We start from the raw sequence: 14,488 nt of genomic DNA on the forward strand, positions 1-14,488 counted from the left end.
GGAAAAAAAGAGGTGAGAAAAGTAAGAGTGATGGAAATAGAATGAGGATTCTAATTGTGCATTATCTGTTAAAAGACCACCAGACACTGTATTGTTATGAAGTTCATGGGGGTTAAATCCATACTTCTTGCACTTTTCAGAAGACTCCACTTCTTATTTACAAGTGTTTTGATTCAGTTAGTGAGTAAACCAAGTTTTAGTAGTGATTCTGATGTTATTGAACACCTATTGATTTCTGGTCTAGTTGGACCTAACAGAAACTGTATAGCACTTTGAGCATCCAGTATGAATTCCAATATTTCATGGATTTCTGAAATAATCACATTAGTTAATAAGCCATATCTTCTGCTAAATATTTTCATAGACCACGGCTAGCAGTTAAAGTTGTCTTTTCAAGAACCAGTGGTTATTCTCTGTTGAGCAATAAATAGTATCTTATTTACTAAATGGCTAGCATGCTTTATGATCCCAGATTACCACCAGAAATACCCAAAAGAATAAAAGTTTGTTCTCAAACACAAACACATTATTTTATATTTAGAGAAATGGAGTTCCCAAGTATTCAGAAATCAATTCAAGTCAACCATATCATCTCTAAAGTCTTCACTTACTAGACAATTGTGAACCGCCTGTCACACAGCACTCTGGCTCATAAGTGCTAGAAGATTCCACAAGTTGTGTCCCAGAGACAACATTGCTCGAGGAGTTACAGGGTTTGGAGTCAGGAACCTGACAACAGCATTGGCTGGTTTCAAACTCCACAGTTTGGCAACTCTCAGATACCGTAGACTTTAGCGGGTAACACTTGGACATGTAACTTGCAGGTTGATAGCTCTGGACTGCAAAACCCACTTGCTGACAGCTTCTTGACTGGCATGGTTGAGAAGCACACTCTGTCAGAGCTGGAGAGATTCCTGACTGGCATGTTGTTCGTTCACAGGTCTTGGAATTGGACCAAGTGGTCTGGTCAGCTCTGGAGATCCAGGAACTTTGTACACAAGGGTCCACTTTACACTGGTGCTGTTCACAAGTGGCTGGTTGGTGGGTGGAGGTTTCTTGAAAGTTGTCCAGGAGCCAGGTTCTGCTGTGCCAACTGCTGGGCAAGAAAATTCCATCTTCAAAGCTTTTAGGATTAGAGTTGTGTGTGAGGGCAGAGAGTGATGGTGCTTTACCCAAGCTCCTGAGTGAATGGCCGTAACTATGAGGCATATCCTCCAAAAACTTAATTGAAGTCAGCTAAAAAGGCTCCAGGTGTCAAATGTCAGGTTTAAAGATGAGGATATTATATCTTTGCTGGGGACATTATATAGTGCTCAGAAAGCTGGGTGTTGGCTTTTACTTTTAAGACTCCTCTGCACTCATTGCTGAAGCTAATTTGAAGGATAACATCTTATTACTGCTTTGCTTAGTTCTATATGAAATGGTGTCTTATTAACAAGATGCAAGTCCAATTGTTAGTCTTCAAAATGGCTTTCATGTGAGTTCCATAGCTGACTCATCAGGGCAGGTGAGGTTAGCCAAATAGGAGTCCCAATGTGTCATTCAAGCTCACTATTATGAATGTTTATATTGGTAGATGGACAGTAAAGAGTGTGGGAGTGAATAGTCAATTGAATACTGCTTAATATTCTTCACTGGAGTTTTCAGTGTACCAATCTGTTCAGGACTGTGGTAAGAGGTTGTTTAGTTATCCTTAGAAGTACAGCCAGTTGAGCCCATCATCAGGTCTTGACCTCTAGTTCATCAGCATGTAAGTGGAATAATATACAATAATATTTCTTCTCACTATTTACCAAAACCATCAAATGTGCTCAGGCCTTAGCATCCTTTTTTGCTGTACCTCTTAAAATGTTTATTTCATTTTCAGTTGTGTATGTGTGTATGTCTGGGTATGCAGTGTGTGTATTTGATTGCAGATGCCCTCAGAGGCCAGAAAAAAATATCAGATCCCCTGGAACTTAGCTGTGGTTATGGCCTGAAGTGAGTAACCCAAAATGGATTCTGTGGGCTGAGTTCAATTCTTCTGCAAAAGGAGTATTGACTTTCAACCCATGATCCATCTCCCCAGCCCCTGCTCCTTTCTCTTTATCTCACACTTTGTTAATCCCATTGACATTTTCACATGGAACTTTCTTATTCTCCCATTTAAGATGATATTGAGTCACCAGTGTATAATTTTTTTAATGCAAAATGTAATCTCCACTTTTTCTTTCCCTTTGTATGCATTTAATGAGATTCAATGATAAGGAAGATGAATTACTACAGAAATAATGAAAATGATAAAAAGATCCCAAAATTATGTAAGCAAACATGTAAGATATTCATCTATCACCTTAGATTCAAGGTTAGAAAGCAAATTTTCATTGTGTATTTTATGAATTGATATTTGAACATATTTATGTAGTATAGTGTGATAACTGGTTGTATGTAGGCACTGTATAATCATATTGGAATAATTAGCATTCCTATTCTTTCAAACATTTATTGTTTCTATATATTTGAAAACTTGTACAGTTACACAACTTGAATCATATCAAGAATTTATGTAGGTCAGACTCATCCTCCTGTGCTAAAGAACAGCAACAGAATTCCTCCTATCTAGCTGTGTTTCACTATTGACTTATTGCTCTCTTCTCGGCTTCTACATATCTACTCTATGATGACCATGCCAGTGAATTTCAACCCTTTCTGGTATGACTGACTTTTCATAAGGCAGTGTCAACATGTCATCATACTTCCCAATGATTAACATTGTTTCCTCTGTAGGAAATCTCTTCCCAAAATGCTTTTTGGGTTTTATCCTGGTGTGTGTGTGTGTGTGTGTGTGTGTGTGTGTGTGTGTGTGTGTGTCTGTCTGTCTATATCTATATCTATCATATATATATATATATATGATAGATATGAGAGAGAGTCCATGGAAGACCATTTTTCAGAGGCCCAAAGAGGACTTCAGATCCCCTGGAACTGTAGTTACAGGAATTTGTAAGCTGCCATGCATGTGCTGGGTGTTCACTGATCCATCTCTCCAGCTCTGTGTTTTGTTTTGTTTTTTAGTGTGGACAGATGATCCACTCCTACATTTTTTGCACCAATATGCTCTAACAAGCAGTTTCATACTCATAATACAGAGCCTGCCAAGGTAATTTTTATAACACATTCTATAATTTACTTGGCTCAACTAAAGAGTAAGCAGAAAGGGAATATATTCTTAGGACAGTGTTCCAGTCTCCTGCATATAGGTCTGAAGAAATCCAAGACTATCCAGGAATTCTGAGTAACCCTAATGAGTAACTATCCTTAATATTTGATGACTAGGGCTATCATACTAAATTTATAAGATATCTCTGAATCCATTGTAACAAATGGAAGTTTTTTATTATTCAGAAAAAAATCCATAAATTTGGGATCTTATCATGTTCCCCACATGAACACTACAATAAGTGATTCAATTCTTGTATTTATTTGTTCTATTTTTTTATAGTGGTTTCCATTAGAACATCTAATCAACCTTTGTGTGTGTGTGTGTGTGTGTGTGTGTGTGTGTGTGTGTGTGTGTGTGTGTGTGTGTGTGTGTGTGTGTGTGTGTGTGTGTGTATGTGTGTGTGTGTGTGTCTGTGTGTGTAGAGGATGGAGGTCAGTGTGGTTCCTTAGCCCCAACCTACCTTACTTTTGATACAATAACTTCTCTGGTCGGTCAGTCTAACAGGACAATAAGCCCCAGGGATCAGCCTGTCTTGCCTCCCCAGTTGCGTGGATTATAAGTCCATGACACCATATCCAATATTTTAAAATGTGCTCTGAGGAGTTAACTTTGATCCTCATTTGTGCATACTGTGCACTCAAAATTGACTTCTCTTTCCAGCCTTGACTCTTCTTGAAGTGATTAAATTAATGTAATTACAGTTAGAGTAAGATCCGTTTTCTTCACCTAATCTATAGTACCTCACAAGAACTAGTCTTACATTTTGTAATTCAAACTCTTATCTCGACTCTCTGCCCAATGTGCTCTAAACTGTTGTGGAATAATGTTTTTGAACACTGTAAGGATTTGTCACCTAGATTGGGTATAAAAAGCTAAATGACCAATAGTCAAATAGAATTTTTTGGGCAGAGAGGATGCAGGGAATAAGGAAGGACATGCAGGGAGGTGCCAGCCAGCCACAGATGAAGGGTAACTAGAGTAATAAAGCCATGATGCTGAAATTAAATTAATAGAAATACGTTAATTTTGTTATAAGAGCTAGTTAGAAACAAGCCTAAGCTGTTGGCAGAGCTTTCATAATTAATAAGTCTCCATGTGGTTACTTGGGAGTTGGCAGGTGGAACAGAAAATTCCACCTGCACCAAGCTCAAAGGCATTAGCTATGGCCCTTGAGTATGTCTCATCTTCCCTTTACTTAGTGTTCTTCAGATGTAGCTACGCTTTTGCACTGACCTTCATTGTTTCCTTCTCTTCCTTTTTGTGTTGCTCTCTTCTTTCTTTTTGGTGTTCAGCTGGAGTTAGTTTTCTACATAGAAAATCTCCATCAACCTTAAAAAGACCTTAGTACTACATTGATGCTTAACTTTGCTTCTACCCTACAACTTTTATGAAGGCAATATAAATCTGTATCTTTTTCACTGTCTATTCCCCAGCCATGAGTGACTGTCCCACACAGTGACTGCCAGCTATGTAATAAGATCTCCATAAATGTATTCTGAAAATTAACAACAGAATGTGTTAAATAAAAATGTGCTCAAAATGTAAGTGATTTCAGACAGCGTATTGGATTCGAGCCTTCCCATACCTTCAAGAACTGCAAAGGTTGCTTAGCCTAAGCAAATGAAAGCAAATAATTAGGCCTTTCTTTTTGTGAAGATAGGATAACAATATTTTGGAAGTCCATTATTAGCATGGCACAGTCTGAATCACTTACTCTGGGGTGATATTTGATTCACCATAGGTTGCTTTAGAAAGCTTTTACCGTGAAAAGGTCTCTATTTTTCACTGCCCATGCATAGCCCTGTTGCCAAAATGTGTGGACAAAACAAGGAATCGTATAGATTAGACTTCTTACCTGTCTCCAGGAACCAGCATTTTTTCTTACCCTTCCCCCATATGGTAAATTAGTGGGGACTCAGGCAGTTCCTGACTATTACATGTGAGATGGAGATGTGAGGTCTGTCACTTGTAAACAGGGTCATTCTATGAATTCTTTTTTTCTTTGGGAGGAAGCATTGGCTTGCATATTCTATTGAACTGAGTGCTAAATTAATGGGTGTTTCAACATGTAATTTTGATTCAATGAGCTGCTACAGATTTCAGTCACTGCAGAATTTATAGAGGGAGTTACCTGGCTCATTACTGCAGAATGACGTATGCTAGAACACTGATCACCCTGGAATTGCTTCTACACAGCCTACTAAAAACTTGTGTTAGCTTTGGAGGCAGTGATAATTATGACACATATCTTAGAGTGTTCTTGAGAATCAGAACTAGGTACTTAACTGATTATGGGGACTGGATACTGTGTTCTGAGTGGGTGAACAATTCCCTGGTTTACCTGGCCCAAAATTCACAAATGGCAGCAGGTACACAGTACCTCCTGACCAACAGAGTGTGGGAGGCAGTCAACATCTGGCACAAGCAAGCAGGCAAGAGTAAGCCAAGCCTTTTAATCACAAATTTCAATAATAATCTTAATATTCCAATGCCTCTGTTTCTTTATTTTTAATATGAGGTGCAACATCATAAATTTGTTTACTTAATTATATGAGAAATATATATGCATATATAATTATTAGATTACTACATTTCATGACACCTAAAAGTCTCACTTTTTAAAAACTGGTTAAGAGTGTTCATGTGGACAAAGTCACTTCTCATAGTGTTCATATGGGATTTATACAAAATTATGAAGTATCATAAACTTTTTTAATATTTAGGGCATTATTTGTGTCTACCTTTTTTTCAATGTTCCATTCATTTTCTTTTGAGAGGTGGGTTGTACTTTTCCATGAGAGATGGAATCTGATCTTGTCTCTATTTCTCTAGGGCTAAACATTTGGATGGTTTATGTTGATTCTGTTCTGTATGTTCACTCTGTTTGTTACATTGTATGTTATGCTTCATATAACTTGTTCATTTAAGGTAAGGTACAAAATTATTAAATAGTTAGAATTGCCCCGTATTTTACCATAGAACTGCTTTGAATTTTTTCTTCCTTCTTGGGTGTTATTCCACTAATGACTTTCCTCCAATTAGAAAGCTTTGAAAAAGCATCATTGCTCAGCAGTGTGGCAACACTTCTCCCACAGGCTCCAGACATGACTTCTGGCCCTGCCGTTGCCCCTCCTTTGGACATGCCCCTCTGCCTCCATGCATATCCCAAGAAGAGAGCCTGAATTAGCATTGATACAGTCTTCTCTAGCTGTCATGTTCTACACTTTTCCTTCAACATGTTGATGCCATAGAGCTAGAAAGGATACTGGGTGCCATCTTGATATGTCCACAAATTCAATGAAGTCTTTATTTTCAATTAAGGTCATCCATTTCATATTCAGCTAAATTCAGAAATTTTTGTCTGTACACTATTAGTTGCCATGGATGTGGGTAAAATCCCACAGCTGTGTAATAAACCATCTATTATTTGATGGCAGCACCTGAAAATAGATAAGCCTATTTCTCTTGTTACATGTTGAAATACACCACAAGAATTTCCTCAAAGAATCATTAAATTTTGCCATACACAAAAGGAGAACACAATGCAACCCTCTCAGACACTGTGATATCTAAACAACAACAACAACAAAAATGGTTTTAGGATCTGGGACATTTCAAAATTATGATACTATGTGAAATATCAGCATGTTTTTATGTTAACTTTATCTGTGTCTGTGGATAAATAAACAATTTATAATATAAAAGTGGGGGCTGGAGAGATAGCTCAGTGGTTAATAGCTTGTGCTGGCCTTAAAGAGACCTGAGTTCAGTTCCTAGCATCCACATCAGGCTGCTCATAACTGCCTATAACTCTAGTTCCAACATGATCTGATGCCATTCTTAGATACAATACTCATTTTCACACACACACACACACACACACACACACACACACACACACACAATTTTAAATAAAATAAATTGTAAAAATGAATATAAGTGCAAAAGGAGTCCTAAGCAGTACCACTTGCTCTCAAAGGCTATCTTTAAGCATTTTTGTTTTCTGGAATAATCCTTGTTCAATTGCATGTTACTTATACCAGATTTAAAAACTAGGACAACTGGGAGAGAGTGCATAAGGTAGAGAAAAATAAAGAATTAATTAAGAGAAAGTGGAGGGGAAGGAGAAAGAAGAGGAAGAGACAGGAGAAAAAGAGGAGTGAGTAGGAAGGTTAGGTGGACCAACACACCCATAACATCCATATAGACCTAAATACGTTGGAATGTTTGTTTGGTTTTGTATGGCTTTACTGTGCTTATTTCATGTTCTTGTAGCCCAAGCTGTCCTCAAACTCCCCACTCTTCTGACTTAATCTCCTGAATGCTAGGATTACAAGCCTGTGCTACCACACTTGGCTCTACTTAATTTTCTTATTCTCTATATCCCAAACAGAATTCTCACTGAGTCAGCTACAATAGACTTGATAGTATATATTTGAAGATCCATGTTCTGAAGAAGAGATTTAATTCCTATATCGTAGATTGAAGTAATAAAAATGTATATAGTCAGACAACACCGTTTTACTGTGTGTAGTTGGAGAAAGAAAACTACCAGAGCCCCTGAAAGTTTATTCAATTCCTCAACTTCATACGGTTCTGAACCCTATCTTCAAATGGATATTGTTCATTTAGTAATCAGTCCTCTTGTGCCAAACAACCTCACAGTAATTCACAAAGAAGCTAAGAAAACCAAGCATAGCTAAGCATGATTCCTGTAAATCTATAACATGAAAATTTGAGTTTTCATAGAATTTACAAAAAAAACCTCAACATTATGAATCCCACTTGCAATGCAGTCTTAAACTTTGAATTAATATGCTAATGGGGTTCTCAAAGGACACCCAATCAGCTGGTAGCTGGGGTCAGAGAGAAAGTGAGGAATTGGCAATCAGGAAATGAGAGAACAATTCTTCCTGGTCAAAGGAAGATAACAGCAGCAAGACTGGAAATCAGTTAAGGTGATCAGGAGAATCCAGATCCAGTGCCCAGCTTGGTCTGTAGCAAGACTGGACGGTGATATAAGACACATAGGATGGGTGGCAGAATCCAAAATCTATAGCCCAGTGAAAAGAAACTAGGGTCTAAAGTCACTGGATCCACAGCTCAGTGAGTAAGAGCTTCTAGACCCATAGCCCAGACAGAGAGTGGCAGCTGCTGTACCCAAAGCCCTGAGATGCAGCATATGTGGTCCTGCAGGGGCTGCAGAAGCTAGAGACCCTTGGAGACCCAGGGCTGCTGGCAGGAGCTGTGCACCACATGAGAAGTCTGGAATCAGATGGGCCAGAAGCAGTTCCACTGTGGAGAGAGGAGCCTAGATGGCAGGTTCTGGGAAAGCAGAAGTTAGTGCTGTGAACTAGGTGGTGGGGATATAAAGACCCCTAAGAGTGAGGATAGGGTAGGTTACCCCCACAGGAGCAAGAGGTTCCCATGGAAGTAGTTTTAGGATATATTCAGAGGAGGTAGGTGTTCAGCCAAGTTCCAGCAGGCAGGATGCTCTAATGTCCCTACCTTCGCGATGCTTATATATTCTTCCCGTACTGTATGAGATGCAGCGTCATAGACCCTGCCTCTTTCCTTGCTTGTGTTTTGTTAAATGACCAATTAACTCCCCTTATAATTATTACTTAGTAATGGGGGTGCCTTGATTTCAGTTTAATCACACTTGATTTAAATCACCCACTTGAATTCTCTCTTCATATTTTTTCCAAAAATAAGGCACCCTTTAGTTTGTACCACATTGGTCAAAATGCTTATACTGTCTCTGTTCTCCACTGACTTTGATGATGTAAATTTTGACCTGAGTATGTATAGTTCTTACCAGCATTAGCAGTCATTCGGAACCATCCCTGAATTATTAGTATTTAATTTAATAAATCTTTATTAGATAAAAAATTTTAAATATGGCATGATTGAATCTTTGCAATGATGTCAACATATAAAAGTTATAAAATTGTTATAATAATTCAGGAATGAGGTCATGGAGACTGAGTAAGTTATATATTCTCCAAGAAACAGATCAAAGCAGTCATTGATACAGGTCATAGTTCAGGTGTGTCTGACTGTAAAGCCAGTAGAAACCACAATGCTTTATTGACAACTTGGGAAGCTGGTTCTTTCTCCTTTCAGAATCCCTATTGACAGAAAACAAAGAAAATTGGGTATATTTGGAGTTCTCTGGGAAAGCAATCTGGGAGAATGGACATTCAAGCTGTCTTGAATTTTTTTAAAGGTTTTTCAAGACGATGGCTGGCTGTCATGTTACATGTGTGAATTATTAGTCAGGCATGGTTGGTGTCAGCTAAGTTAAGTTGTTCTGTGAGAATGGATTGAATGTGGTATCAGTCTCCTGGCAGTTTGAGAGAAAGTCTAATGCATAGGTTAGAAAAGTTTGAAGTCTATCAAAAAATTCTAGGCCATAACCTTGTCTCAACTCATAGGTCAACACATTTTGGAGTATACATAAATAGGCACCCTAGTTTAGTGCCTTAGGTACAGACTGTCTGAGGATTGATTAGTAACAGACTCCTAACTCCATTTTAAGTGCCCTCAGCCAATACTATTCCAGTTTGCTTTAGGTTACCTTGACACATAGGAGCAATTAAGTATTCAAAAAAGATTGTGTTCAATCTGATGCTTTCTGTAGTCCATCTGTTATATCAATTTTTTTTGTGAAGTCCCCAGTTCTATCAATTGAAGACACAGTTTCTTATTTGCTTTTTGTTTATTTTTTAGTTTTTGAAGTTAACATGGAGATGCTCATTACAACCTGTGCTTAACTCGCCCTCTAGTTTAGCTTATCTTACTTAAGCAACTCAAGTCTTATCCACTGTGGAGTTAGTAGATTGTTTTTCCAGTTCTGACAAAATTCTTTGGCAAACACTTTTATCACTAGGAAAAATGGCTGAAGACTGGTCCACCATTACTGAGCTGACTACTGATGACACATACTATCAAAAAACTTGAATTTTAATAATATGCTAATCTTTGCCAGCTCAGCTGGGAGTGAGAAATTTGGTGCCTTGGAGAGTGATTTGTTTCACTCCCTGCTGAGCTTCTCTTTGTGTTCATCCTTCTAGACAGACAAAGCAGCATCAAATTTACTCTCACATTAAATGCTTAAAATTATCCTTAGTACTCTAAAAACTGCATGTAAAGGACAAATCTGGAATTCATAGTGTCTTTCTCCCTACCTGTAATTATATCTAACTTCTGATTTTAAACATCTTTTAGACTGAGAAGCACAAAGCTGTTTATTTATATGATTTGATCACTTTGCCTTGTTTCATAGACATGTTCTCGTCATCTCCTGTAGAGTTCTTTTTTCTTCCAGTGGAGTATTCTGTGTGCTGACTGCCTATAAGTTTTTGACTAAATGTGTTACTATGTTTTTTTCATTTGTAATTATTTAAATTATAATATAATTACATCATTTCTCCCTTCATTTTCTTTCCTCTAAACTTTCCCATACACTCTTCCTTGTTCTTTTTCAAATTCATGGCCTATGTTTCATTAATTGTTGTTACATAAGTAAATGCAGATGTATATATGCAAATACATTCCTAACTATCACCTGCTCAGTTTGTATCATGTTACTTGTATGTATGTTTTCATGGGTGACCATTTGGTATTGGATAACAAGTTCATGTGCTAGCTGCCTAAACATGAGCTGAGAAAAGGACAACATCAACAGGTGTAACAAAATGGACCAGAGATAGACTATCCAACATACACAAAGGACAATAGGCAACTCAAAAACACCTTTTCTTCTATTACTCTTTATCACTCCTGTTCTTCCAACCCACAGTTACACTCGTGATCAGCTCCACATTCCTTTATTAGGCCTTACCTGCAAGAAAGTTTCATGAGGCAATGCAATTGGAGGTGTTTTATTTTTGGGGGGGGGGGTGAAATCCTCAGCCATCCATCCTTATACTCCAGACACAGAGATGGGAAGGGGCAAAAATCAGAGAAAGACAATTTACTCAATGTGGTTGAACTGAGAAGAGAGACTTATAAGAAGTCTTGTGAGTTGCAATGTATTTTGGGGTCACAGACGTGAGGTTCAGGTAAGTAAAGGACGAATTAGGATAGAAGGGTGAGATTCAGAGTTATGTGTCCTTAAGCAGTCATGGCCAAGGTATGGGCTCATTGAAAATTGTCTTGGTTCTGATCCTTCAATGTGGTCCAAAGAGGTCATTATCTCTGCCCTCACTTCAGAGGACCAGTCTGGTCCACTGGAAGATGCTTAGTTATGTTCCATGACTCAGTCTCACTTTCAAGGATAATTAGACTCACATTGGGCATGTTCTATTCTGTAAGGATTTGTTCTTATAGGACTATAAAAAGACTGATATTTAGGACAATTACTTCTCTTTGTCTTCAGCAAAAGTTGTGGTGGGTATTGTGTTCCCTGAAATATTGTGTGTTCCCTGAAATAAACATATCTGGGGTCAGAGAACAGACAGCCACTAGAACAATGCCAAAAATGGTGGCTAGAAAATGGGAAGAGTAAGCCATAATAGAAGTTGGGCAGTGGTGGTGCATGCCTTTAATCCCAGCACTTGGGAGGCAGAGCTAGCTGGATCTCTGAGTTCAAGGCCACTTTAGAAACAGCTAAGTATGGTGACCCATGCCTTTAATCCCAGAAACCCAACCTTTAATCCCAGGGAGTGGGGGCAGAAAGAGAAAGGTATATAAGGCGTGAGGACCAGGAACTAAGTGAGTAAAGCATGTAGTTAGTTAAGCATTTGGTTGGTTAAGCGTTCAGGCTTTGGAGCAACACAGTTCAGCTGAGATTCATTGTGGAGTTGGACTCAGAAACATGCAGTCTGAGGAAACAAGACCAGCTGAGGAACTGGCGAGGTGAGGAAGCTATGGCTTGTTCTACTTCTCTGACCTTCCAGCATTCACACCAATAACTGGCCTCAGGTTTGTTTTTATTAACAAATACCTTTAAGATTCGTGCTACAAAAAGTAAAAGAGAGATGTAGAGTAAAGGCAGAAATATCTGGTTTGCATTCTGCTTTTAGATATATTGTGTGCCCAAGTGAGAAGCCAACACTTTTTACAACATCTGAATATCAGCATCGGCAGTCCCACTGTGTGTGCTTATGCACACATTTATTTATATACATCACATGTGCAAATGTTTGTACACATATGTACCACATGGATTTGTTTATGCACATACACACATTTACACCACACACACACACACACACACACACACACACACAAGCACATAAATACCATGTGTACACACACACACACACACACACACACACACACACCCTTGCAATGGATGAAATGAAAATGACACCTACTGAAATCCATCCTTGAATGTTAGTAGGATCTCAAGATTCAGGAAAACGACATGCATAAAATCAATGCAGTTTGTAGAAGTTCAGCAACAGTGTTCAGTCTTTATCTTTGACTCAAAAATCTAGTACTTATCAGGAGCCAACTGTTATTATTATTATTATTATTATTATTATTATTATTATTATTATTATTATTTGTTTTTCAAGACAGGGTTTCTCTGTGTAGTTTTGCACCTTTCCTGGAACTCACTTTGTAGACCAGGCTGGCCTCGAACTCACAGAGATCCTCCTGACTCTGCCTCCCCAGTGCTGGGATTAAAGGCATATGCCACCACTGTCCTGCAACCCAACTGTTACTTTTATCCCCCCCAAAAAGTATACATAATGATTTTTTTTTTACTTTTAAGGTAATTTTTTTTAGAACATTTTTATTACATTTTAATGTGCATTAGTAGTAGTTTGCTCATATCACGGTAGATACGTGGAAGTCAGAGGACAATTTTTTAGAATCAGGTCTCCAGACATTTTTTGTTGGGTTTTATTATGTAGTAATTCTTATCTTTTTTCTTTGTATGATTAATGTTCTTTAAATTTCTCACTTATCTAAGACTTTCTCTTTACTACTCATTAGCAGGAGTTAAGGGAAGAGCCTAGTTTTCCATGTCTTTATCTTGCTGATGGTTGCTTGGGGATCTTAGATCTCTAACTTCTGTCATAGGAGGAGAATTCTGAAAATTACTTCTTTTAAAAGATTCTATGTCTATCAGCATAATTTTCTTCAAGGCTCAGGATACTTATTTATATTTAGATGTTTTGTTCCTGTATAAGTCACTGTGGGTAATCCAGTAGCAGAAGCACAAATAAATGCAGGAAAATTAAAGAATCAGGTCTCTCAACCATGTCAGTTCCAGAGACAGAATCCAGGTCTTGAGGCTTGCTTAAAGGGTATCTTTTCCTGCTATGCCATTTTACCAACCATAGAATAATTTTTAATGTAGTAGTAAGTACATATGATTTTTTCCATAATTGTATTATTCCAAGATAATTGTAAGAAGTAATATAGGTTTTTAAAGCACTAAGTCTCCTAGAAAATGGATGTGAAGGTAGAGATTAGGGTAGCATTCTGTAAAGTCTTAGAATAATTTTTAGTTTGGGTGCATGAAAATTTACTTGTTAATTTTCCGTTACACAAAACTACTGATTAGGTAAACCATAATTATAAAGAGGTAATTGGTTGCCTTTCCTAGAAGTCCAAATTTAAACTCACAGTCCAGTAGCCTCTGCATTATGGCTTCTTTCATCCATGTCACAAATGTAACTCTTCTCTGTCCTAGCCAGACAATTCCCTTATATCAGACTTTCAAACATAACCAGCATGTAACAATTTCCCAAAGTAATTGTGATAATGGGATGTTCTCACTTCTGATTTCTGTGGAGACTTATCAGAGCTGCTATCTTACTTAGCTCTCCTGAAGTATTCCACGGCTATTTTATTGTCAGTGGTTTTGACTTCTCAAACTTCATACTTAAAAGAAACTACCAGTTAATTCAATTTTCAAATATCTAACATTTCCAATGAGTAGTATTCTGAAAATAGGAAAAGTTATATTATCAAAGAAATTGAAATTTGTCACACAGATTTTGTTGACATAATGTAAACAGATTTTGAGCCTCTTAAACTGAACATCATTTTTTTTACTAAGTAAACTAGAAAGCATACCTCTAAGAATTTCAACACACTCAATTTATCATGAATGCATATATATTCAAACCTGAAAAAGTCACTTATTATATTTGTTCCTTTAACAAATTAAGGAATTTCGCCAAATATTTTGCATGTCTTAATGATGCCTTTTGATGAATAAGTATTGGTCTGAAAATGCTCTCATGAATTCCATGCTAATGTTTCATTACACATGTACGACACTGTTGAAGGTCGTGGCATAAAGAAACTATTTGTCATATA

The 14,488-nt window shown here is 37.6% G+C and overlaps 1 protein-coding gene across 1 annotated transcript; it reads right to left on the reverse strand.

The window, feature by feature from the left end:
• Window positions 1-603: 603 nt before the first annotated feature.
• Window positions 604-1,209, reverse strand: LOC118593889 (keratin-associated protein 27-1). Its single transcript, XM_036203467.1, has one exon. It carries the CDS (start codon window positions 1,207-1,209, stop codon window positions 604-606), a length of 606 nt encoding a protein of 201 aa, XP_036059360.1.
• Between the last annotated feature and the right edge of the window lie 13,279 nt (window positions 1,210-14,488).

Source organism: Onychomys torridus, chromosome 12, assembly GCF_903995425.1.
Source record: "Onychomys torridus chromosome 12, mOncTor1.1, whole genome shotgun sequence".
Lineage (NCBI taxonomy): Eukaryota > Metazoa > Chordata > Mammalia > Rodentia > Cricetidae > Onychomys > Onychomys torridus.

Coding starts and splice junctions, on each gene's coding strand:
- LOC118593889 (XM_036203467.1), bottom strand. CDS start 1,209: ATGCCTCATAGTTACGGCCATTCACTCAGGAGCTTGGGTAAAGCACCA.